General features: G+C 40.0%; 2 protein-coding genes across 4 annotated transcripts; one reads left to right on the top strand and one right to left on the bottom strand.

The window, feature by feature from the left end:
* TOMM22 (translocase of outer mitochondrial membrane 22) lies at nucleotides 1-10,140 on the top strand. Its single transcript, XM_063427417.1, has 4 exons — nucleotides 1-150; nucleotides 5,386-5,504; nucleotides 7,145-7,262; nucleotides 9,272-10,140. The coding sequence occupies exons 1-4, from the start codon at nucleotides 61-63 to the stop codon at nucleotides 9,332-9,334; spliced, it is 390 nt and encodes a 129-aa protein (XP_063283487.1). The 5' UTR covers nucleotides 1-60; the 3' UTR covers nucleotides 9,335-10,140.
* A 2,892-nt stretch (nucleotides 10,141-13,032) lies between these two features.
* JOSD1 (Josephin domain containing 1) lies at nucleotides 13,033-25,762 on the bottom strand. Of its 3 annotated transcripts, none has more exons than XM_063427414.1 (5): nucleotides 25,587-25,762; nucleotides 22,326-22,827; nucleotides 18,442-18,570; nucleotides 16,740-16,934; nucleotides 13,033-15,136 (listed from the first exon to the last, which is right to left on the bottom strand). In XM_063427414.1, exons 2-5 carry the CDS (start codon nucleotides 22,505-22,507, stop codon nucleotides 15,037-15,039), a joined length of 606 nt encoding a protein of 201 aa, XP_063283484.1. In that variant the 5' UTR covers nucleotides 22,508-22,827; nucleotides 25,587-25,762; the 3' UTR covers nucleotides 13,033-15,036. The 3 variants fall into 3 exon arrangements, with proteins under 3 accessions (XP_063283484.1, XP_063283485.1, XP_063283486.1); XM_063427415.1 differs by having other exon boundaries at nucleotides 25,660-25,756; XM_063427416.1 differs by having other exon boundaries at nucleotides 15,040-15,132.
* Nucleotides 25,763-27,337: the final 1,575 nt, after the last annotated feature.

The raw sequence follows: 27,337 nt of genomic DNA, 5'->3' as shown, positions 1-27,337 counted from the left end.
CGCCTCCCGTGACGTTTTTCCTGCCGGCTGACCCCTGTGTGTTCTCGCACGCTGAGAAACATGTCCTCCCCGCTGGGTTTGCCGCTGGGAGCCGAGCTGAGCGAGGTTCGAAACACGGAGCTTGAGGAGGAGGGAGAGGAGGATGACGAGGTAATATCGCAGCTCGATCTCTTAATAAATAGCCGACATTGGTGAGAGCTTGGCCTCCATGCTGCCAGGTGTGCATGCCTCTCCTATAACACTGTATCACCGCCAGCTAGGGATAATACAGCTCGACACTGCATTGGGCACAGCTCTATTATTATTATTATATTATTTATATGGCGCCTGCATATTCCATAGCGCTGTACGATGTATGCCGAGGAAGTGGGAAGGTTAATGTAAGTGCCCTTATTTCATCATTGACATCAAGGGTCCTGCAGTAGGACTAAGGTCTCAGGATGCATTGCTGTCCTTTATTTCACATGACTCCCAGCATATTATTATTACTGGTATTGATATAGCACCAGCATATTCCGTAGCGCTTTACAATATTATCAAAGGGGGGAGGTTTAAAGGGACACTCCAGGCACCCAGACCACTTCTGCTAATTGGAGTGGGCTGGGTGCCAACTCCCACTACTCTTAACAATGCTACTGTAATTCTTGCAGTTTTTTATAAACTGCAATAATTACCTTGCAGGGTTAACTCCTCCTCTAGTGGCTGTCGACTAGACAGCCACTAGAGGACACTTCCTGGTTTCTAGCACAGGTTTTCTGTGCTAGAGCGTCGCTGGACGTCCTCATGCTGTGTGAGGACCTCCAGCGTCGCTCAATTCCCCATAGGAAAGCATTTTCAATGCTTTCCTATGGAGAGGTCTAATGCGCATTAGGTCTCCCCTGCCGGCGGCTGCGCATGAGCGAGCGGTCTCCCCCGCCGGATGACGTAGGCGGTGGAGGAGCATGGGCGGACCCAAAACCACCACTGAGGGACATCGGCGGGGGTCTCAAGTCACTGGAGGGGTTTTCACCCCGTCAGCAACATGGGATGGCTGGTGGAAGGGAGAGGGTACCTGCAGTGCCAGGAAAACGGTTTGTTTTCCTGGCACTGGAGTGTCCCTTTAAGCATATTTATTTGCTACTGTGTATCGGAATCCCACAGTAAATGTGACCTTAATCTCACTGGTGGTGTTAAGGCTTATTTTTCAGGGATTAAAGTTCCATTTATTTATTTTTTTTTCAGCACAGTAAATTTTCTGTAGTGCAATGAATATATGGCACAGTTTGAATGACCTTTTGAAATTGTAATGCTGTTTTGTTTCATCTGTATTTAACCTCCATGGCCAAATAAGGTTTCCGTTGTGTATTTCGTAATGTCACATCATGACTTCTAAATATTTATGCAAGATGGCATGTGAGAAATGTGCACGTCAAAGGTTTAGGTCTTCAAAAAAATAAACTCTAATCAGCAGATTATAAACACAACTCTTTTTGAAATGAATACAGTGTGTGTATTTATAAATTGTGACTTTTATTGCAGGCCCATTATGTTTTACTTTTTGACAGTCATTTGTTTTCAGCATAATATTTAGAAAATATTTAAAAACTTGTAGTAAAATAGAATTTGTTTGTAAGTTATGCAGGAATTACAATTGTGTCTACCATGATGCCATTAGCTCCTGGTCCCTGGACTATTTAAAGAAACACTACAGTCACCAGAACAACTACAGCGTATTGTATTTGTTTTAGTGAGTATAATCAGTCCCTTCAAAGGTGGCGGCTGGGAGAAGGGGGTAGATGGTGTTTTAACACTATGGGGTCAGAAATACACATTTGTGTTCCTGACCTTATAGTGTTCTTTTAATATAACTGCTTTGTTGCAGTAATTTATAGAGTGCTTCTTGGGCATAGTATGCAGAGGTCTTTGAGATTGCACGCACTCGGCTTATGTATGCACAAGCTCACCTTTCTATGTTTACTGACTGGGTTCATTCAGGAAACTGGTGACACTTGGAGAAATTCTATTTAAAGGGGTTCAAGCTGTATTACAATGAGACACTTAATATATTTAAAGTAACACCATAGGGTCAGAAACACAAACATGTATTGCTGACCATTTTGGGTCGCAACTGAAATCAAAAAAATAGATCAGGTGCAGTGGGTCCAGGAGTCAGTTCATTCAGAAAGGCTTATTCTAATGTATTCTGGTGATTCAGAAGGAGCACAGCACTTGCATATATGGGGTGTATGTCTTTAAATCTGCTAAAGGCAGAGTCAAATTTTGCTACACACCAAATAATATACTTTTGATTTAAAGCTCCAAACAGGAAAGAATGCTATAGGAGAACAGTATGAGGAACTGTTCCCTATTTGTGTAAAAAAAAAAAACGAAAAAAAAAAAACTTGAAATAATTATATATGGTGTATACGTCTTTAAATCTGTTATAGACAGAGTTAAACTTTGTACTAGAGATATAAACCTCTTGTATTATGTATTAGATATACGGTATATATGGCTGTATTCTATAATGTAATATAAACCATATCTCTTTAAAACCGTTAAAAAATATATATAAAAAAAGGAGAAAATGAATAAGTGAATAAATGCAGTAATGTGGAATTTATTGGATATAATTTTTCAATCAAAAGTAAGAACACTAGGAATTCCTAGTGTTTTTACTTTTGATTGAAAAATTATATCCAATAAATTCCACATTACTGCATTTATTCACTTATTCATTTTCTCCTTTTTTTGGTTTATATTACATTATAGAATACAGCCATATATTCCGTATATCTAATACATAATACAAGAGGTTTATATCTCTAGTACAAAGTTTAACTCTGTCTATAACAGATTTAAAGACGTATACACCATATATAATTATTTCAAGGTTTTTTTTTTTTTTTTTTTTTTACACAAATAGGGAACAGTTCCTCATACTGTTCTCCTATAGCATTCTTTCCTGTTTGGAGCTTTAAATCAAAAGTATATTATTTGGTGTGTAGCAAAATTTGACTCTGCCTTTAGCAGATTTAAAGACATACACCCCATATATGCAAGTGCTGTGCTCCTTCTGAATCACCAGAATACATTAGAATAAGCCTTTCTGAATGAACTGACTCCTGTACCCACTGCACCTGATCTCTTTTTTTGATTTCAGTTGCGACCCAAAATAATCTATCTCTCTAGGCAGATTACTTGGTGAAATTTCTGCCTGCATCCAGTTTGAGCCATTTCACTACAAGTCAGACTCCCTCATCCCTGGGTGTTGCAATAGGCATACCAGACCAACCTGATGTATTTCTGACCCTTTAGTGTTAATGGGACTCTCCAGGGAGGCAATTTTACTTACCTGGTTCCAGCGCCGAGAGCCTTGTGAAGCCGCGCCCCGCAGGCGCGAGCAGGGAGCAATCAGACACTTCGCCGCACATGCGCACATACTTCAGAGGGCGGCATTCATGCCGCCCTCTGAAGTCCTGAGCGCACTACCGCGCATGCGCGCGGTGTGCGCAGCCGCGAGCTGAGCTGAGTGACAGCTCAGCCTGCGGTCTTTGCCCGCCCCCCTCCTCCGCTGACAGGCTGGAGAGAGAAGGCGCGCACACAGTGCCTTCTCTCTCCTGAACACGTCAGACGTATTTTAATACGTCTGACGTGTCCAGGGCCTTTTTAGGGCCCTGCGTGATAGGAAGTCCCTCTAGTGGCCTTCTGAGTGACGGCCACTGGAGGTATTCCTATCAATCAATGTAAACACTGTATTTTCTCTGAAAATACAGTGTTTACATTAGATTGCCTGCAGGGAGCTATAGATAATACCTGAACAACTACATTAAGCTGTAGTTGTTCAGGTGACTATAGTGTCCCTTTAAATCCACCACCTGGTTCCCCTTTGGCCACAACTTGCCCCCCCCTAAATATAGCAAAATGTTACTTTTATTCCAGTCTGCTGCTGCTTGCTTTGCCTCTGATCTGCCTGCTTGGCTGGCATCATCAGAAGTGATTCTTTCAGCCGATCGCAATGATTTAACATATTAAAACACTGAATTGGCTAAGATTGTCAAGTGGCAGAGCCAGCACAAGTCAAACACAGCCCTGACCAATCAGCATCTCTATGTGGAAAATTCAGTGTCTCCATGCAGAGGGTGGAGACACTGAATGGCAGTGCTGCACAATATTCAGCACTGCCCTAGGAAGCACCTCTAGTAGCCATCTGAGGAGTGACCAGTGGAGCTCTCTAGGCTGTAATGTAAGCACTGCCTTTTCCCTAAAAAGAGAGGGTTTACTGCAAAAAAGGATGACGGGAATGATTATACTCATCAGTATAAATACAATAAGCTGTAGTTGTTCTGGTGACTAGTGTCCTTTAAGTGACATGCCCCCCTCCAAATACAAGGGAAAGGTGTTTTACTCACCTTTTTCCCCGCGCCATACTTGTGACACCGCAGCTGGCCCAACTTCCATGGCTGAGATCGTGCTGACAATCTCGGCCAATCCTATCCTTCTTCATAGGAAAGCATTGGGAGGCTATTGCGAAAATGCCACACTGCGCCAATTAACTTCTCCTCATAGAGATGCATTGAATCAATGCATCCCTTTGGGGAACATAAACATAGGTGCTGAACAGTGTCTGAATGACTGTCACTAGAGGTGTTACCAGGCAGCAATGTAAGCACTGCCTTTTGTCTGAAAAGTTAGTGTTTACATTAAAATGTGTGCAGGGACAGGATATAGACTTCAGAACAACTACATTACGCTGTAATGGTTCTGGTTACTATAGTGTCCCTTTAAACATACACACTCACTGACAGACACACAACACTGATACTGCAGCACTCGCACTTTATTACTTTTTTATTTAAATTCACCCAGCTCCCTTGTGGTCCAGTGGGGCTGCTGTCACCTCCCTGATCTCCTCCCTAGAGCGCTGTTTAGTGGTGCGGGGCTGGAATGACGTGATAACTGGAAGGTGCGCAAGCAGATCAGGGAGATTGCAGCTCCCTTGCCGCTGCCGCACACACAGTCAGCCACCTGCCTTTCTGCCTCAGCCCTCCAATCTTAGGCAGCCAGTCACCTTGGGGGCTGAACGTTCTCACAAATCCCAGGCGCCAGGACAAATTGTCGAGCCCTGGCTTAGCTCAGGAAAGCTAACAGAAGTTTTTGCTTAGGAGACTCTGTATCTCTTTTTTTAGTAGTGGAGGTGAGGATCGGTTCTTTGGCTGATTCCTTGTTAGAAAACAAACAGTTTGATTTGTGTTTTGAGAATCTATTTGTGGTGTACATAATGATCTACTTAATTTTACATGTATATTGTACATGGGCACTTTAGCCATTTTGCTCTTATAAACTAATCTTCAGCCTTTTTGTTACATTGATATCTAACCTAATCCTATTTGCATTTTGCAACAGATAGATGAAACTTTGTCAGAGAGGTTATGGGGCTTGACAGAAATGTTTCCTGATGGTCTTCGAACTGTGGCAGGTGTCGCTTGTGACTATTCTGTTTGTGCGGCCAAGAAATTTTACAGGTAAGTTACCTGCAGAAAGTGACATGTTTGATTTTGTGTGTGTGTGTCTGTATCAGTGACATTCCGGCTGAAATAAATCTACATGAAAACTTTTAGGGGCGCCTCAAAGTCGACCCAAATGCGGCGCAGCCCCCACATTCTCCTGGTAGGGAGGGACTTGGATCACCACGATGTTAGGATCCATGGACCCCAGATTCGGGCCCCCTCTCAGGCACGGGGAGGTAGGGGCGAGATCCTGACACACCCTACTCAAGCTACCATACCTGGAGCATCTCCGACTTCACAGAGTGAAGGCATCGACTGACATGGACATGCCACCCTGAGAAAATAGTCCCCACCGCTCAGGGACACATTTCTATAAGCCACAGCTGCTGCCACAGTAATCCGATATACCCATCTACAACCATGCAGATGTTGCCACCAATATTAAGCTATCCTTGTTTTCTCTGAATGCATGCTTTTGTGTTGCCACATTCTCAGCTATGTAGGGGCTGCCCAGAAGTTAATCCTACGAGTAACGTTACACAGGCACACCTACTCAGCTTACTGTAGGACACATGCCTTATGTACCCACACCATGTTTAACCCCTTAAGGACCAAACTTCTGGAATAAAATGGAATCATGACGTGTCACACATGTCATGTGTCCTTAAGGGGTTAAACTCCTGCAGAGTATTATACTTAATATGATTTATGATTACCTAAGCCAAAGGACAGCCAACATGTTACTCACTCTCATCTTATACCTAGCCCAGGGATAGGCAACCTTCGGCTCTCCAGATGTTGTGGACTACATCCCCCATAATGCTCTTACACACATAATGCTGGCAAAGCATCATGGGAGGTGTAGTCCAAAACATCTGCAGAGCCGAAGGTTGCCTATCCCTGACTTAGCCTGAACTAAACTACACAACTTTCTTGCACTACATTCCTCCGTCATATACATACTAAATTTCACTCTGGAAACACAGCTTGTTTATCTTTACCAAAAAATGTGCGATTACTCATGCCACTGTATATATATTACGCTGTTATGGCTTTTGACCACTTCAGCTCTTCCGGACAGCCACCAGAGGTGCATCTGCAATGATTGAGGCATATTAAGCCTCAATCATGCAGAGCGTCCGTAGGAAAGCATTGAAAAATGCTTTCCTACGGACACTTTGAATGCGTACGCGGAAGTGCCAGTGTTGTCAGACGAGGATGCTGACGTCGGGGGGGGGGGGGGGGGGGGGGGGTGAGCTACTGAAGGGGATGGAACTGAATACTATGTGCATTGAGTAGCAGGTATCTACGTGAAGGACTAATATATGTGTGTGTTTGTTTGTTTTTTTTCTTCAAGAAAAGAAAAAAACATTTGTCACCTTAGGGATTTTGTCTTTGAGCTGAAAGCAACAAGATGATATGTTTGTGTCCAACTTAATTTGTTAGGTGTGTCTTAACATTGGCAAATTATAATTGGCCAAATAGTTCTCAAATCATTTCAATAGCAGCCTATTCATATGCAAGGCATGGGATAAAACATAATAAACATTAACGAGGTGGGTGGATGAAGAGTTGTCATAAATACACTGGGAGGCTTAGGTTTTAATGTACATCAGGATGTTCCCAATTCCCACTAACATTTCTTTTCATTACAGTTTTTCTCGCTCTGCACTATGGATAGGTACTACTTCATTTATGATTCTGGTCTTGCCAGTGGTATTTGAGACTGAGAAACTGCAGATGGAGCAGCAGCAGCAGCTACAACAGAGACAAGTGAGACATGCGACACTTGACAAATTGTACTACAAAGTCATTGCAGGCCTTGACAATTGTTTATAGGGAGAATAACCTCCAAGAAAGTTATCTTTTTAAAGGTCTATGTGAAATTTTAGTCATTCATAATGACAAAAAAACAAAATAGATTATAAAATTGATACATCAAAAAACATGAGGTACAACCGTGATTTCCAAAAGATGGAACAAATATATTTTTAATTCATTGTTGCTTAGTAACCCTTCCTCAGATTCAAATTCTACTTCATATGGAATTTGATGTCCCTGCCATAAAGTGGAAGTCAATTATTTGATTATACTTAGGATGGTGGTGCAGTTATTGACTGATGGGGAAGAGGGCAGTGAAGGCTGATCCATATTGGGCAGGTGGGGTACCCCACTCACCTCAGTTTTTAATGCAATAAAAAAAAAATCTATTGGCATTGTAGGGACTAATAAGTGTGTTATAATGATGACGGAAATATTTATTTTCTATCAGCACTTTCTATCCTTTACTTTACTGATAATTGGAGATTTAAAAAAAATTGATAAAATTGTAAGATGTCATGGCATCTCATTGGGTCCTGGGTTTATGGGGTTAAGTGGTTACAGACCAACGTGTCAGGTGGAGCACCATCTTTAAACTTTGTCAGCCTCCACTGGAAAAGGTGTTGTGACTTGGGGTTAAAGTGTTATTTTTTGGTTAGAGTAACCCTTCCTATCCTGGTCCCCTCTCTCCACTCAGACTTTCAAAAAAAAAAAAAAACAAAAAAAAAAAACCCTGTTCTAGTGCAGAGGCCAAAACCATTGGACACCTCTCGACTGCATGCTGTATGTACGGATGTAAGATGTCCAATATGTACAGAACATTGAATGGGCTGACTAATGACGCCCCTGTGAAATAGTTAATCTCACACTTGTATGAGCTTAGATATTGTGGGCATTCAGTACACTTCAGGACTACTGGCACTAAAATCTCCTTTTGATCTCCTCCTGGATTGCAGTAGTTAAACTACATACATATAAGAGGGTGACAGATATGTGGTGCAGTAAGTTATGCTCACTTATAAATTAACATTTCCCACTCACATGTATCAGAGGAGAAATAGCTTGAGTGTTTTTACAAGATAACCCTCCTTGATGTGAATGGTATATAAGTAAAATTCAATGCCAGGAACAGGATGGATAGAAGTTAAAATATCACAGTTTACTAAAACTACACTATGTACCATAACCACTACAGCTGGCATTTTGATAAGGGTGCTCGTATTTTGCACCCTCTAAGTAATCTGTCAAACCGTTTTAGAATGATTTGACAACCGACTGCCTGTGCCAAGCTCCTAGCCCGATTTATCAACTGTAAGGAGGTTACATGTAGAAAATTGATGGAAGTGCATTCCACCCCTTGCCAAGGAATCCAGGGTGCTTCACTGGATATGTAAGGAGATACATTCCTAAACGTATTCATCCCTTCTGAAATGCCAATATATATTCGATTAATAACATTGCCTTGCATCCTAACTCAAGGCTGATAATTGTTAAGAGTGAACTGATGGTTCTTATGACTGAATATGATCACCTTCCTGTTGAGTCTACTTATAGAATGCTAATGGTGTTACTATGTGACTGTAGTTGCAGACATGACTGTGGTATATGAAAATAAATTGCTTTACTCTATTCAATTGCTGTAGCCTTTCTGCTAGCACAATATTTAGATGGAAACATTTAGGCACATCTGCAAGCTAGCTCGCTTTGACAACTTTCTGCTGTGTCTCTGAAGAAGAAAACACAGGCAGTGCAGGGCTCAATAGAGCAATCCTGCATCTCACGCTGGCGAAGACCAGATACGATTGATTCGGCATAAGCACTTTACAGGACCACGGTTGAGTTGTCAAACCAGGCTAAAATTGTTTGAATTTTTTTTTTTTACGGTGTGACATGAGAACAAACTATTGTTGCATTGATTTACATGTTTATTCATAATAAAACATTTCCTCTCTTCGAAACAGATTCTACTTGGACCATCAACGGGTATGTCTGGTCCCCTTCCTCCACTCCCAGGAAAAGCATAGTTCTTTCACATACTAGTTGTTGCAATTTCTTTTTTTTATTATAATTTGCCTTGATGGCTGAAGAAGGAATGATGGAAGACTAATCGCCTTGGCCACCTAGCATATTCAGTGTTCTACATGGAATGATCCACTTCTGAAGACATAAGCGTTTAAGTAGTCTGTTACCATGCTGCTTTAGTGACAAGTGATTTTTTTTTTTTTTTTTATAAAACACACTTAACCCTTGAAAGATTGTTCTGTTGCACTTCATAATGATTCCTTCATTACTGGATCTGAGAGATGCGTGTTTAGATATTTGTATTTAGCAAACAGTGAATCGTGTGATTAAGTTGACACTTAAATAAAAACACAATTGTATTACTTTGTAGGTGCCTTTCAGCCATGTAAGAACGTTTGTTTTGTTTTTTTCCCCCTCACACTTTTTTTGTTAAAGCAGAATCACTGAGTACACTGCTTATGCTCATGATGATTTGCAGGTTTTCCTAGCGGTTACTGTGATTATAGTACCATGGCATCAAAGTACTAAATAGCAAAACATCACAAACATTGTCAGTTGATTTTTTTTTTTTTATTATTAATGGAAAAACATGAATTTTTCATGAGTACCAATGAACAGGATTGAAGCCCTAATTCAATTGCTAGAAAGCCCAAGTATTTGGGGGCCTATTATGGTTAAAGGTTTTTTTTTTTTGTAATGTTTTAACCACTTCAGTCTAAAGAGTTGGTTATGACTTAGAGCTTTGTTGATCTACTTGCAAAATAATTTTTATTCTTTTCCTTTCAAATATTAAAATGATTTGAACTAACGTCTGGTTTCTTTATTAATACGGGCAATATTCAAAATGTGGTAACCTTCTGTCCAATTAGTCTGTGTTCTAAAGCAGATTATCTCTAGACTTGTTGGCTTTTAGTGTGTTTGTAGAAATGTGTACCGTTTTCAAGCAAGTTTTATGAAAGTGGATTCATTGATCCCTCTTAGCCAGTCAGCAGCATCGCTGCTCAATTCTGCAATAGCCTTCTGGTGTAGATATTTTTAGAAAACAGAAGGGCAGAGAGGCAGGTAGATTCGATACTGCAACAAATACTTTTGGGTGAGCCAGAGCTATCGTGACTTTAACCTCCCATAGCCATTTCAGTGCATGCTACAGACTATAGCAGTGAAATGTCACTCCATTTTAACGCCAGCAATGAATTGTATGTATATATATGTGTATATATATATAATCATTGAATACAGCATGTATATTTGATAGATGGCGGTAAGTTTTTTTTTTTCCCCCCCATTACAGGTTCACTTTGACCCTTTAAAATGTGATGGGCATTTTTGAAATCTAGATGTGTCACACAGTTCAACCAGAAGAGAAACTTTTTTTTTAAATGCCACAGGTGTTAGGTTTGTAATATACATTAAGCAACAGCTCCAAGAAGTGCACAATTGATGTTTTAAGAGAGCCCTGGACTTTGAGTAATGAAAAAAAAAAAAAGCAACATGCAAGACCATGTTTTAAGAACACTATAGTTATAATGAATGTAACAGATGGTGTCAGGGCTGTCCTAAAAGACTACTATTATTGCAATTCGTGTATTATTTTTATTCCTATGGTTAAAATGTATGTGGGATTTGTATAATTGTTCGGTAGTTTCCATCCGTACTCCATACGGATGTAAACTACCGAACACATAGACCACCTCAGAGAGAAGTGTGTATATCTTATTAATTGTTTACACTTCTCTAACCGCAGGTTAATTGGTACTTTAGTGCGGTATCTGGGTGGCTGCAGTTTGGGATATGAACACGTGGCGGCGGCGGCCATCTTACGCGCGAAAATCTCAGCGGTGTTTGGTCGTCGAGTGTCTGGAACTCAAATCGGACACTCGATTACCCGAACACCGCTGAGACCTCCATAGCTCCGTAACTCACGAACGGGAAGGCTAATCAGTCTTTTTTGATATCAGTAGTTTTAAAGTACCGAACAAGGGGATTCATACGAATCCAAGATTAATCGTGGATGGCAATATTTAATGTGTATTTTATCTCCCGAACGAAGACCGACCGCAGGGCCAAAAGCTATGGAACTCTTTTCGGATACCACCGCGTGTGCGGTCGGTCAAATTATACCCTCCACCTAACTCCCGAACCCCTGGACCGATCTGGGTGATTTTTGGATATGTTAGTCACCCAGATCAGGGCTACCAGGGGGTACCCCCAGGATTATTGTAACTACTTGTTTTAGGGTACATTCAGAACTGGGGGGGAAACTACAGTATGTGTAATGGGATTAAGTGTCATACTGAGGGGAGGAGATGTGTGGGAGGTAACGGTTATACTATTGGTTACTGTCCTAATTAATGTGAATCCCTCCCTTGCATGGGGAATGCTTTATAAGGAGACTGTGTGGATTAAAAAAGTCAGTTCTGTTCCTGATGCTGTGTGTCGTCCAGTTATTGGGAGTGCTGTTGGGATATTATTGGATTATTTTGTCTGCTGGAATTACTACTCTATGGATCTATAATACTTGTTCCTGAGCCTCACTGGGATCTATAGTGGAGTTAACCTGTGGAATATCAGACCTCCGCTACAATGAAAAATAAACTTTAAGACCCCTTTAGCATTGATCCTAGGCAACCATTACTCACTGGTCCACAAAAAAAGTAGTGGCAGAATTCAACAATACTTCTAAATAGAAGTTAGTAAAAATGACAATCGAGAGCAGAGCCCTATAGCACTGTAAACACTATCAATTTCCTCTATGTATTCAAATTCACCTTGAAACCTATAGTGGAAAGCAGAGATTGAAACATACCCTATGCTTTCCCTTTAAAGTTAGAGGTGCACAACCTGTGCCCCACAGCCCTCAATGTACAAACATGGCTCTGAATCTGTGTGCTCTGATTAGGGGCCTGAGCAAGATTTTGGTGCCTCACCAACAGGCTGGTGTTTTAAAATTTACCTCCCCTGGTCTCTGTCACATTTAACCTCTTGGTGTGCTGTGTGAAGATTGAGAGGCAGGGACTAGAGATGACCACATAACCTGCTCTATCCTCACACACAGAACCTTTTGTGGGAATGTTGAGTGAGCAGGAGCCTGGCACAGTAAGAGGACATCATCTAGGTAGGCTGCTTAAGGGAGGGCTTACATTGTTAAATTGGTATTGTGGAAATGGTCAAATGTAAGGTATGGGTAGGACATGTAGCAGGTGAAACAAAGGAAACTTTGGGGAGGATGAGAGGAAATACAAGTATTGTGGAATAATTACATCACCACTTCAGCATACTTGATGTGTGCCTGTCTATATCTAACAGTGACTGTCAGGAGGCATATCTCTTGTAGGTGTTAAGAGGAGTCATTAAATCTAGTTTTAGCTCAAGTCCTAGATATTTTTTCATCCTAGCAATGCCCCTGGTAAACCTAATCATGTTTTTTAGGGTGACTTTACACCATGCAAGCCCCTCTGCACAGACATCTGGCTCCCTCTCTTCTTATAATAAAATGGTGCACCCCTACTTTCAATCTATATGGAATGTTGGGATTTTACATTCACCACATTTTCCCTTATTGTTTTCTTGAGTATACAAATTTAACACGTGGCTTGAACAGTCTTAGTATTCTTGCTTTATTTTCAGATTTGGATAACAAAATACATTTCTCTGTAAACAAACAGCACAAAAAAATAGCATTAAAAAAAAAGGGTTTTTTTTTGTCTTTTAATAGTTGAGCCTTCGTTTCTAAAATCCCATTTCTGACTGCCCTACACAGGGAATTTTAAACAAAAAAATAACTTGTTTTGAATGTTTGACTGACCCTTACCTTAAAACACCAGCTATTGTGAATGTCCAAGGATTTATTTTTATTCATCTATGTTAACAGGCCTATAGTTGCAGGGAATCTATGTAGTGTGAAAACCAACATTATGGTTTTGGGCTGTATCAGACCTGCTTTAATTTTTTTATTCATCCATTAAAAATAACCAATAGAAGAAAGCAGCATGTGTGGGGAAACCAAAAAAAAAAAAAAAAAAACAGATGAACAAGCAAAATAAAAAGTAAAATAAATTGAGAAATTGGAGGCACATAAAATCAACAGAACACACTTCCTGGTTTTGACTTAGCACCCAGATAATATTGCAGTTTTCTTACCTGCTGATGCAAAAAAAAAAAAAAAAAAAGAAATAAAATATATATGCCAAACCCCACAGTATAATTGATTGGTCACATTCTTGGACCTGCATTAGAAAAGACAGTCAGAAAATCAGCACAGAGCCTCCTCAAGGGAAAGTTCCCATAAACATATGAGACGGTCTGAAGACTGGCCCCATTCATGGCATAGAACATAGTCAGCAGAATGGATCATGCACTATACATGATTAGCAGCCTGAGGGTTCGTTGGATGATTACCAGGCCATGTTAGATCCAATGTTTCCATATGGCTATGCTCCTTTTAAAAGCATAGCATGTAAAATAGTAACAGACTCAACATAACCAAAAAAAAATAAAAAAAAGTTGGCTGTGAAGAATCCCACTTCAAACACCAATGTGCACTCTCTCCACTGTGAAATAAGCATACAACCTCTCTTTGGAGACACTTGTAAAATTAAAGCATACCCTCATTTTAGCTCTACAACTGTTACAGAATTAAAAAACATGCCAGACCAATGGCAGAAGAGCATGAAAGTCAGATTTTACCCAGGCTCCACTTATGAAGAATACAGCATTTCAGGGTGGGTTTAGTGAGGCTGTACAAAAATCAAGAGCCTTGCACTGGCAAATAATATTTCTGGTGAAAGTTTCAAGAAGTCAAGACAGCATTTGTGATTCGTTTATATCTGACCAATTTATACATTTCCCCTGTGCCACTTACCTTAACACAATTTGCAAAATGAATGCCACTATAAGTGTGCTCCTAGTGTTACACAAATGTTTAATAGCCATCTTTTATTTATACACAAAATATGATGGTGTATCAGGAAAGGAATACTTTTTCAGCACCACACATCGCTATATAAAAAAAAAAAAAAAAAAAAAAAAACGACCAGTGAATAAAAATGAAGTGCTATTTTCTTTTCTATACATTGTGAAAAGGAACACCATATCTCACACTAGATTGACAGAATTTTTTCTTCTTTTTAAAAAGAGCACTTTATATATAGTGACACAAGGGTAGCTTTTAAGGATTGAGGCTTTTACGAGAGTGTTCTCACATATAAAAAAAAGATGGCTCAGTTTGGTTTTAGGCAGCTTATCCGTCAGGTTGCTTATATTTAGCCATTTCTTCTATTCCTTGGGTTATAGACAGTCGATGTAACAAGCAATATTTCCGCATTATTATAATGGAAACACCTCTAGACAGAAGAGGCTTGTGTAGTCAGAATTTGTGGTCACGGTTTGCAATAATATGACTACTTCCATCAGTCTGCTGTAGCTGAGTAATTAATCATGTCCAAGTTTCACATGCATCAGCACAGAGGTCTCTTTCTAGCTATGCTGTAAGAAACCTCACTGAGATGAAGTACCAGCCTAAGCCTCCGCATGCTCCCATTAAGAAGTCCTTTATCCTGTTCCTCTGTATTGCACTAGAAGATTTAAAAAAAAAATCTTTTCTGGAGACAGGATCTTTCCAGAATAGAGATTGTCAAGAAGAGCTAAGAAAAAAATAATGTAGTGAGAGAACAAAAAAATAATTTAAAAAAAGTCAAATTGTAGATCACAGATCGGCCCGCCATCGTTGATGAAGTTCTACTTCTTCAGGCACCACCAGCAGCAGCTCACAGTTTTTACCTCTTAGCTGATGCTGCAAAAACTTCCTGGGTAAAGAAAGAAATATCCATTTTATAATGCAAAAGGAGGAAATGTCTATTTATCGAGGGGATAAAGGGACTTTAAAGAAACATTTTAATTAAGATTAAGAGCTTCAACAATTTAGTAGATATACCACCAAAGAAAACATGCTTTTTTTTTTAAATAAACAGGTTGGACATTTTCACGCAAGATCTTTCTGCACCAATAAATACAAAAATGCACCAGCACTATAGGCAAACAGTTATATTTACAACTGAGACTTTATATTTAATTGGTAACGCCATTAAAAGAGAAAAAAAAGGGTTTAACATTCCGCACTGGTATGTTTTTATATGATTACCATTTCTGACATAAGAACCAATAATAATTTCCAGAGTAGAAAGGATGTGAGACCCCAAGAAGAATTCATAGGCAAAACCAGAAAGTTCCAAGTGTATTTAAGAAAAAGAAAAAAAAATATATACAGCACATAACACAGCCTTAAAGTTCTACTCCACCCCACACACCATGACCACTTCAGTGATTTACAGTGGTAAGAGTATGTATTGAATTGAAACACTGCACATACAGGAATATTGTTAAATGTGTGCCAAGGGCTATTTGCACACGGTGACAGAAGCTCCCATGCCATGGCCTTTTGGAAAGGCTTAAAGGCCAGCCTCTTACCCATAGACTATGGACCTGGTCCCAGGAGTACATTGTTAATTTATAACTCTGCAGCCTGACTGTATATTTGCATAATGGGGCAATAAAATAAGTAGTTAAATGTATATATTATGGGGTTTGAAAATGTTATTTGCGTTATATAGTTTATGTAATTAATAGCTTGTTTGCTATATGTTCTTTATATTTGTATTTTATTGAAGTTGTCAAAGCAATCTGTGTGTTACGAGCATATGAGCTAGCCCTAAGTAAAAGATAAGGAATGTTTCGTTAGTGTGTCCTGTGTGGATTTTTAGGGGTCCCAGTAACAGAGTCTTGGGACCTCTTGGCTGGCTCCACGATCACTCAAGCCCAGTGGCAAATCAAAAGAGACTTAGGCCTGAGAGACGCAAATGTCTTTGTAAAGACAGGAACAATCACTATAACTAGATCTGCAGAGGAACAGGCAAAGGAGGCCATACCTCCCTCGCAGGAAAGCTGCAGAGGAATAGGCAGAGAGGACCTGCCTGGACTAAGTGTCTGTTCGGGTGGAAGAGTTCCAGAAAGAACCCAGTCAAGCTTCGGTGACTGGGGCTAAAGCGTTTCAAGCTCCTTCCCCAATGGCTAGGAGGCAGATTGGGCGGAGGTACTTGGAATTCCAAGTCTCAGAATTCCAGGCCGCCAATGTCAATTCTGTGCATATTTTACATCTGTTAGTGCACATTGCCAACTTAATAATCGTGGGTTCTTCTACCTCCAACCTTCCTCTGTTACAGACAGTTAAAAAAAAAAAAAAACTCCCTGCCCTCTATGAGAAGCCTGTAATTTACTGCAAATCATGGTCAGGACCTTATCCATAGTGCCAAGTAGGGCATTTTACATTGTAATGGTCCACCCCCCTGGAGTAACCTTTTAACAGTGGCAACATAACCACTACAGCTTACTGTACATAGAGTAAAATCCTACCTTAGATCTTCCTCATTTCCAATCCGTTCTGGCCTTTTTAGTTTTGAGTCCAAATTGTAATAAGTGCCTCCCACTTCACGCACACATATCCAGTGCTGACGTTTGAGTGGGAGTTTAAGGGGGCCCCAAGACAAACTAGATGGAAGGTTCATGATGAACCCAGTTACATTGGAAAGCGAAATCAAACAAACATCCCTAAATAAAAAAAGAAGAAAAGTGTTACATACACACAAAACCACAAACACTAATTTTCTAAACTGATTACAATAATTTGAAGAAAAAAAAAAAAATATTTAAATTGAGGCCTTAGTTGCCTGGCACGGTTTGTGAGATGGCCCTTGGGAGGAGCAAATGGGTGCATCGGCCATTTGGCACAAACAATGCCCACCTCTCCAAAAAGAACCGTACAGGCCTTAGAGGGCAAATATCTATTTTGTACAATGGCACTCATGTTTTTGTAATTTTTAGTGCAGTGGAAAAGGGAGGATAGCTTGGAGAAAATCTATATATATTTAAGGAGCGGTAGCGGGCAATTAGACCAATGGTGACCATTTAATAGGCTTTTACACTATCACATGGGAACTGTGCATTGTTAGGAAACGATTATTTGAAGTAGACATTCTCTACAAATAGTGTGGGGAGCATATTGTAGCCCTTTTAAATATTTATTTTATTGTAGCCCGCAAGCATATAAAGGAGTCAGAATAGAAAATTCTTACTTTTAGGGCTTTTGCTGGAAACCCACTATGTATTTTAAAGCCTATGCAGATGGACATTGGGGTTTGGCTATGGTAGGAAGACTGGCCTTATTTGTTAGAGACTCAGCAGGACACAAGCACTCTTAAAAGAAGCAAAGTAATCGCCACTTTTCTCTATGCCCCTTGTATCTTAAGGAGCCAAACTATATTTTTATTATTTTTTTATTTTAATGAACATTAAAAAGCAGACACACAATTCCTTTAGCATGCCCATAGTTAAAGAATTACTATAGCGCCCCCACACTCAAGGTCCCCCTCCCGTGGCGCTGAAGAAGTTAAAACCCCTTCAGCAGCTTACCTTATTCCAGCGCCAGGCTCCCTTGGCGCTGGTGACCTCTCCTCCCCCGCCAACATCAGCTCCCTCTGCCAACGTCAGTGGAGCCGAATGCGCATACGCGGCAAGTACCGCGCGCATACAAGCTGTCAATAGGAAAGCATTTCTACGGACGCTCTGCGTGATGGAGGCATAACATGCCTCCAGTGTCGCAGATGCGCCTCTAGTGGCTGTCCGGAAGACCGCCACTAGAGGCTGGCTTACCCTGCTATGTTTGCATCTGCAGGGTTAAAACCTTAGGGACCTGGCACCCAGACCACTTCATTGAGCTGAAGTGGTCTGGGTGACAATAGTGTCCCTTTAACAAGTTTAAAGGTCTATCTGGATGCAATTCAGCATTTGGTGAATGTCAGCATGTATTTCTTCACTTTGTAAGGAATTTAGGATACTTTTTGCTTCATATTTGTTTTAAACAATACGTTGTTCTGAGTCACATTTTCACATTCAGGAATAATTTGAGTTTTCCTTCCCGAAGTGTTGCAATTTAGACACACATTCACAGCCTAGGAAATAACTCCAACAGATTTAGTAGACTGCAATGCCACAGTACTGCATAGAAATCAGGTCCCTGCCACTGATGTTAGTAATAAATAGGGGGGAGGGCTTATACCTCCTTTTGTCCCACCATACAGCCTCATATCCCTTGGTCTGAAGTGCTGCCATGATTACATTAACATCATAGTTTCCATTTCCCAGCATATTCGTCTTGTGTGGGGTCACCAGAGTGTTGGGGGACAATCTAGAATGAAAAAAAAATAAAAACATGAAAATAGGAAAAGGCTCCTTTAAACATTACTGCTTCACACTCTTAATATGAAGAAAATTAAAAAATATTAATTAAATCCTATTTTGTTTGCAATTCTATTGTAAAATGGCATGTACTTTACTTGCACGCTGAGCAATCCCCTAAATCAGAACGGAATGGAATAAAGATATCCAGTAACCTACTGCTCCCATATGTCATACATGGCTTGTTAGAATTAACCCCTTAAGGACACAGCTTCAAAAGCTTGTCTTGCACTTAAGGACACAAGTAATTCACATTTTTTTGCTGTTTGCGTTCAACTGCAATTTGCATTTTACAATTTTATTGCACCAACACATATTATATACCGTTTTTAAAGGACAAAAAAGGGCTTTAAATTGATGTAACATATACATATCTAAATGTTTATTTATTATTTAAAAAAAAAAAAAAAATGTTTTTTTTTACAATAATAATGTGTGCATAATTAGTGCAGGTTAAGGAAAGTAATTAAAAATAAATTCATTTAGTTCTGATTTACAGAATATATAATATGTCCAGGATTTTCTGTTTTTTTTGGTAGTTACAGGTCACAAATAACATGGAGTGAAATAAACGTATAATGTGGAGCGATTTTAGAATTTGGTACGTTTGTCTTGTATGCAAATAGCCATCACAGAAAACAAAATTGCCACACAAAAAGTATATATTTATATAAAGCAGACATCACAGGCTATTTAACTAATGTTATATTGACACTTTTTACGTAGCCATTTCACCGCCAATCTCTAAATATTGGAGTAAAATTTAGGGTTTCTCTTTTGGTTTTTGACAAACAAACTTATAACAAAGAACTTCTCGTGTGTATTTCATAAAGTTGGTGTGTGCTATTCCTGTACAAAACCTAATTTTGTGTTCAGCTACATCTGCTGAGTACAATGTTACCCCCATTGTATGTCTTTGGCACTATTTTGTGAAGCTACAGTGCCCTATAGGAGACCTGTCAGTTTCAGTATTTACAGTAGAATTTTGAGAGATGGATTTGATGGGCCTATGTTTCAATTTGGGGCATTATAGCAGTTTGACTGTTTAAAAAAATCCCACAAAGCCTAACATTTATAAAGGTAGACACCCCAGGCTATTTCAAATGGCATATTTTAAACCCTAGGGTAGGATCATTTTTTTGCTAGTTTGTACCAAGACTGGAAGCAATTAGCATTTTTTCTGCCTTTTTGACAGTTCATGTTAGCATGAACACCTTTTAATCTTTAAATTTGAGAGCCAGCAGTTCGTCCTAGCAGAGAGCAGCCATTTCCTCTCCTCGAGCTTTCTTGGTGCCAGGGCTTTTGGGAAACCGACACGTGTTTTTCGGATAGTGCCGCAGGCAACAGTTTCGAAGCAATAAAGCATCCTAAGAAGAGGGATGCTGTTGTATACCCCTTGTTTAGCAATGGGTTAATTAGATCCCATACAATTTTCCCACTAGTGCTTGGGAAGCAAAAACCAAAAAGGTTATGGTGGGGAAAATGGTTATTGAAAACCCCTTCCACCTGAAGTCTGTGGATAGTTAATACATGTTATTTTGGATAATTAATGCAATGTTAAACAAAAATCTGCACACCAGTCAAGCCATAAGACTTTCCCACAGGAATCACAAATCTGCAGTGATCTTACTACAGCAAAGGATTCTGGATGGACATATGCAAATAAGTTTAACAAAATAATCACATTTTTGCCTCATTCCATTTTAAGCTAATTTGCATATGCCCACCCAGAATCCTTTGCGGTAGTAAGATCACTGCAGTTTTGCGATTCCTGTGGGAAAAGCAAGTCTTATGGCTTGACTGGTGTACAGATTTTTGTTTAAGAATATATGTACTGAGAACTTTAAGGGTTAAACCCCAATATGTGTTCAGCATCATCTCCTGAGTATAGGGATACCACCCATGTATAGGTGTGTCGGGTTCTCTGAGGGATAAAAGACCTTATTTGGAGGGTGCGCATTCCAGTTTTCCAACTTGGAATTTTCACAGTTAGTCATCATGCACCCATTTGGGACATTTCTGAAGCCGGACAATATAATTTACCCCCATCAAACCATATATCGTTGAAAAGTAGACACCCTAGGGTATTTCAAATGGGGGTATTTTAACACTTTCCATGCACTAATTCTACCCCCAGTCTCTGTCAAACGTTTGGGTAGTCATTTTTTTGTGTTACTTTTCACACACATTCTACTTTAGGCATGAATTATCAGCTCCTATTAGGTGTTACTGCCAAAGAACACCCCAATATGTGTTCATCAACATCTCCCGAGTACAGCGATACCACCCATGTATAGGTGTGTCGGGTTTTCTGGTGGCTAAAGGACCTTATTTGGAGGGTGTGCATTCCAGTTTTCCAATCTCCCGAGTAAGGCAGATCGTCAGTCCAAGGCTCGTATCGCGGACGTCCTTAACGACGTTTTTTGTTTTTTGTTGGACGTACTTAGTTAGTCCTCGGTCGTTAAGGGGATATTATACATAGAGATATAGATATATAAATAAAAATAATTTAATTCTAAGTGTATTTTTATTTAAAAAAAAATATATATCTATATTAAAATACAGTGATAATAAAATGACATTTATATACATAAGTTTTTTAAAGTTATTTTTAGATAGATAGATAGATAGATAGATAGATAGATAGATAGAGAGAAAAACTTTATTTTAACTTTTTCACCAGCAGGGGGACTGCCAGTCAGTTCAGGCAGTCCCCCTGCTGGCAGTACTGTGGACACCTATGGATGTGACCGGTCTTTTGGAGCGATCACATGGCCCCTGGGGGTCTTAAATTGGAGAGGGGGGACTTTCTGGGCTCAGTCCAGAGAGTCCCCCCAAAGAAGAAGACTGATCGCCGGCGGGGGAACGTGGCGATCGGTAAGTACATGGGGAAGGGGGATGGAGGGTATGGGTTAATTTTTAAAAAAAAATGTATTATTTTTTTAAACTATTACCGAGTGCCTCGACCCCTCAAGTCACTCAAGTAAAAGTTAGAGCATCTGAAGCCTGCGGATGGCTTCAGATGCTCGCTCTACACTGCCGGGCATCACGTGCGGCAAACCCGGAAGGGATTGCTCCGGGTAGGTCGATCACTCGGGTCCCCAGCAGTGTAGGGGAGTATTACACAATGCTTCGATATCGAGGCATCGTGTAATACCATAAGAGCTGCTGGAAGCAATCACAATCACTTCCAGCACTCCAAATAGCCGCGGACGTACCAGGTACGTCCGAGGTCCTTAAGGGCACTTTTTTGTCGGACATACCTGGTACGTCCGTGGTCGGGAAGGGGTTAAAAAAGTAAATTATAAAAAAAAAAAAAACAGTCACCAAAAGGTTTTAATACCTTAATGTAAAAATAAATAAAAATTATATATATTTATAATATAGTATTCTAGAATCTTAGTGGTTTCTAGAACTGCACCCTTCTGGACAGAGATCTCAGATGTCCCACTTGTAATCTGCTGAAGCCGCTCTCCCAACTTGGGGGTTGCACCCACCAAGTGCTCCTATCACAATTGGGACTACAATATACTTGTATTTGACTCAAAGAAAAATAATTACGGTTGTTTTAAATAAATACGGTTTTAACATAGAAGGCCAAAACTTCAAAAATATATAACACCAAGACCTATATTACAGATCAAAACCCAGCTAGCAAAGAATGAAAAGAGCTAGCAGTATCATAAAGTTAAATAAAATACCCACCTCTGGAATATTTCCTGTAAGCTGTCCCGAGTAAATGCGCCAGCATCCTGGAAGACATTATTCAAGGCATGGAGGGCACACAGCTCCCGACGTTGTTTCTCATGGTAAATATGTGGTGGAAGAGGTTCTTGCACCTCAGCTTCAGCTTTTGCCTTGTCACCTTTCCACGGCACACAGCTCATGGCGGGTGCTCAAAATTAGGATATGGCTGTGGTACAGCGTAATCAGCTACAAGAGTCCACTAGTGCACACTGGAGTCAGTGGTCCAAATGTAGAAGTTGTAGCTCATATCTTATAAGAGGCAAAGCAAGAACATGTAACAATGAACTTGGCTAAGGTGCGTTCCAGTGTCCAATTCAAAATGAGACTGGTCGCCCTTGCAAAAATAATAAATCACAAGCCAAGACACGCTCTACCACATCTTTCTTTTTCCTCCATTCCAACCTCAGCTTAGAGCCTCTGCATTTGGTGCAGGGTTTCAGATCACACAGTGCTCTGTAACCTACAAAAGGAAAATAATTATAATATATGTATATACTGCAGTGGAACAGAAAGAGAAAACAAAATACTTAACCTAATACATGCAATTGAAATTAGTTCAGACGGAAACATGACAAAATACAAATCTGAAAATGTTGAGGCAAAAGAACGCATTAATTTAGAATATATGTGGGGTCTCCAAAATGTAAGTTTAAGGTTACAATCAATGGTCATAAACATGTAACGGCCACAACCAGCTAGGCATCATGGGCATTTCATTTTTTTTTTTCTAAATTTTTGATAAAGCCTACTTTTATGGGGGAAAACGCATTGGTGTAGGTTTTTAATGGCTTTTTTGCTTAATAAATGGTTTTTAAACCCTTAACTTGGATTATATTCTACTGCAGCTTATTTGGAATCATACTTGGTGGGGATAATACCACCTACGCTGCGAGGAATAAGCAATTCCCATTGCTCTGGAACCTGTAAGTAGATTTTTAAATTTAAACAGTGTGCACTAAATACATATTGTTTTCTGCTCCATATATAAGCTGGGAATATCCACTGGTACCATATCAGAAAATAGAAACTGTACCACTTTACTCCATTACAAGAGAACTGGGATGTTTCATATTCTGTTAAGGACATATACAATAGGAAGTCAAGCTCCACTGTATCTACAAACAGGGATTATACCGCTCAGGTTCACATAGTTGTGCTAAATATTATTTTAACTCCAGTAAATGTCAGTCCATTAGCTCTACTTTTTCACTTGTTCATATTAAAGCATCACCGTTAGATTACTTATTACATTTCCTCCAGATTGACAAGCGCAATTAAATAGCAAAAAAAACAAAAAGGTGTTTGGAGGACATTCTGTTAGGTAACTAGGTAATCAGTGCTGTATAAGGATTACTATATTTCTAATCTACACTGTAACTGGATTGATGCACAACAGATTTCACTGCTTTGGTGTCTATGTCAAAAGTTAGTTGGCTAGGATAACACATTGTCTTTTTTAATAATTTAGCGGAGATTCACACTATGATTCACTAATGGATAAGTTGCCCTAAGCTGTGAAGCAAGAATAAAATGAAAAATGAAAGGATTATTGCAAGTAGTGGTAATGATGCCCTGGTTGAGAGTGTCAGTGGACTGCTTTTAGCCAATATATGATACACCATGACGCTGCCAGAGGTGTGGATATACCCCGACAAGCCAAGGGGTTAAACTCCGTATAAGCAGCGTTTCACAAAAAAATGCTGCACATGTAGACTCCAGGCACCGTGATCACTTAAAGTCACTGAAGTGGTAATGGTGAATGGGGTAACCCTTTTAAGATTGCATAAGAACAAGTAACTATTTTCCGTGCATATCCTGGCTTAGCCTTGCTCTATTATGGGCAGACATTTTTAAGTCGTTGTCAGAAGCATAGCCTGTCTAATCAAGACAGCACACACAGGTTATCTATAAATAAAAAAAAAAACTCAGATACTGTAGGACCTTGAAATTACACATAGTTTTACTGGTTAAAGTAGTGCTTATGACCAAACAGCGCTAAAGATGGCCATCCATAAAGAGCAAGAGTAACCCAGAACATGAACAAAAAAAAATAAGATATATCTATCTTATATTACTAGAAGGTTGACTGTGAAATATTGCCTTGACATTTTAAAGTTGTATCGAATCTTGGGTCCATAACATCTGTATGCATCTGGGACCTAAATACGCATTTCCCAGAGTGCCCTCAGCTAAGCATCTACAACCGGATTTGATTATGGCTATTTACAGTCCTTTGATTATGGCTATTTACAGTCCTGTTCACTAAACTGGCAATTGCTGAGGATTTGCATAGCCATCGTCTAAAACAGAGGAGTAGCTTGCATTTTTTTTTTTTTTTTTACCAGTGCCAGATCTCTAGAACTAGCATTAACACAGGCAATTTAAAAGTGGTACCAAAAAAAAAAAAAAAAAATGCATGACACACACACCATCTGCAGTATACGCAATTCATAACACAGATATGTAAATAATTATTGCTGTAGAGATATTGTGCAATGTTCAGAGAGATGTTCAGCTTTTGCTGCACAGAAATGTGTGCAATCAATGAAAGTCCAATGTACAAGGGTTCATATTGTATAGATAAATGGTGATATTAACAGCATGGATATCCACACAATAATACCATTAGATGGGTTAGAGGAGTGCTGCTACATGTCTAATCGTTCTACCGGTAGTACATGGGTGCACAAAATGCAGAACTCCAGAGGTTGTTTTTGTTTTTTAATGACCTACAACTCCCATGATGCTTTACCAGCCATCGAAAAGGCAAAGCATCATGGAAGTTGTAGTTCTAAAAACATCTGGTTGCTATAGCTTTTGTACAACCCTGCCATACATTATTAACAATACAAAAAAGAAAAAAAGTTTTGGGGAAAGGAAGTAAAAAAACAAAGTGTTGAATCACATGACTAGCAGTGTCCATGTGAGTAATGTCTGGGGTGTGGATGAGCCTATTGCGCCTCTACTTTGCAGCATTGTTAGTCCCTAAAATATAAACCCCCATGCTGTGTAGGGGTCCCTGGTGCAGGGGGTCACAGCACTTGGCTGGGGGCACCCATGGCCTGTATCATACTGTCAGTGTGGTGTTGGCAATGACGAGCCAGCAGGGCTAATGTTACAGAATATATAAATACAATAAAGCCATAGAGCTGCTCAGCCCAAGGTTAGAGGGCCAGGACCACCCTGGGGGTAGGTGGTCTTTAAGGGTCTTTTACTCACCTGACTTAGAGCGCCCCGAGTGGTTGTTCTAGGCCAAGCTGCTACTACACACTTTCCCCCGTGACTCACTCACCATCCACCGCCTCAACCAAACCGACAGCTCACGTCATTAAATCAGCTCCAGACGCCGATTCCCTGCGTCTAGGGCTACACGCACCGCGCGTGACGTCACCGACCCCAACATTGCAACCGCACCAGCCCTTGTTCGAGCTCAGCACGCTGATTGGTTGGGGCTGTCGTGACGCAATGTGCGTTCCAGCCCTCACTTCGGCGCTATGTGCTGGCTGGTTGGTCATTCGCGTCTGGAAGGATTTTCCTGGGACGCACGACTTCCGTATTCACGTGACCAGTTATATAGGTTTTTCTTATTATTTTTTTTTTTTTTGTATATTTCTAAATTTAAAAATACAGTTACTTGTAGGAAATAGACAATTAGGTCATTTTACGGTTAAATGTTAGTAGCAGGTGACTGAGGAGAAGATATGAGAGTTCCTACACACAATGGGTTAATCACTAAATTGTGAATTTGGGGGATTTCAATGTTAGTCCAAAATAGCTAAGCTGGAATTCTAAACACTTGGAGAAATGTTCCACTTCAGCTATTGTGCCTCAAAATTTTATTCAAAGGCACCCAGACCGCTTTATCTCAATGAAGTGGCCTAGGTGCAAGTGACCCTTTTGTTTTAACCCTACAATGTAAAACATTCCTGTTTTTTTTTTGTTTTTGTTTTTTAGTTATAGCACTGCTTACATTGTAGTGATAAATATATTTCTAGTGGCTATTTGCCAGCCATGGAAGCGCTTTCGGCTGTGAGAACCGAGTCAAACACGGTTCTCGGTCAATTGCTGCTCCTAGGATAGCATTTGATTGGCACTAGCCTTCCAATGCTTGCCTATGATGATCTTGAGGAACTCCGCTATAGAGGTACTGTGGCCGGATTGAGGGCTGAAAGGTAAGTAATACACGCCTTTCAAATGCAACAAGAACACTGGTAATTATACAGATAGGGGGATTATATACTTGTTACTATCCCGCTCTTGCACCTGCATCCCAGACTCTCACCCGCAGGACTTTTCCAGGTTTGCCCCCTCTTCATGGATTGAACATTGATTTTCCCCATCTTTGCAGTCCTTAAAAAAAATTCCTGAAAAAAAAAAAAAACTTCTTGAGAGAAGCCTATCAGCTCATCCCATACAACCTCATCTCCCATTTACTGTGCCCCCTCCTCCCAAACACCCCTCCCATCCTTGGGTACATTTAGATCACTCGATTCCCTCACTTCCCTTTAAATTTTTGTCTCGCAGCCTTTCAGATTGTAAGCTCGTTTGGGCAGGGCCCCGTTGATCTACTGTTCCCATATGTCATACATGTCTTTTTAGAATTAAACGTCTCCATATTTTGGGCCGTATCCAGACATGTTGCACCTTAATGCTTCACCAGTATTCAAGTGTTTAATAGCAAATAATGCAAATCTGACATCAGGCTAACATAACCTGCAGCTTTCAGTCAACATTGCATTTCCATATTATCCAAGTATTCCAATGTAACCAGGGTGTCCATATGTATAGGTCTGATATGGTTCCCAGACTTTACTTTCACTTGGTGTTCCCTATGTTTTAAGCTTACCCAACCTCTTTGCCTTTTATTTTACTTCTTTCTAGCCACATAAACTTTTTTCTCATTTTATACAATAATTACCTGTTGGGTGGTATCTCTTTTCTTTACTGCCAGAGTGGTCATTTATAATAGA

The sequence above is a fragment of the Pelobates fuscus genome, chromosome 7, assembly GCF_036172605.1.
Source record: "Pelobates fuscus isolate aPelFus1 chromosome 7, aPelFus1.pri, whole genome shotgun sequence".
NCBI classification, from domain to species: Eukaryota; Metazoa; Chordata; class Amphibia; order Anura; family Pelobatidae; genus Pelobates; species Pelobates fuscus.
The sequence above is the reverse complement of the archived record's forward strand: the minus strand, read 5'-3'. Positions and strand labels throughout refer to the sequence as shown.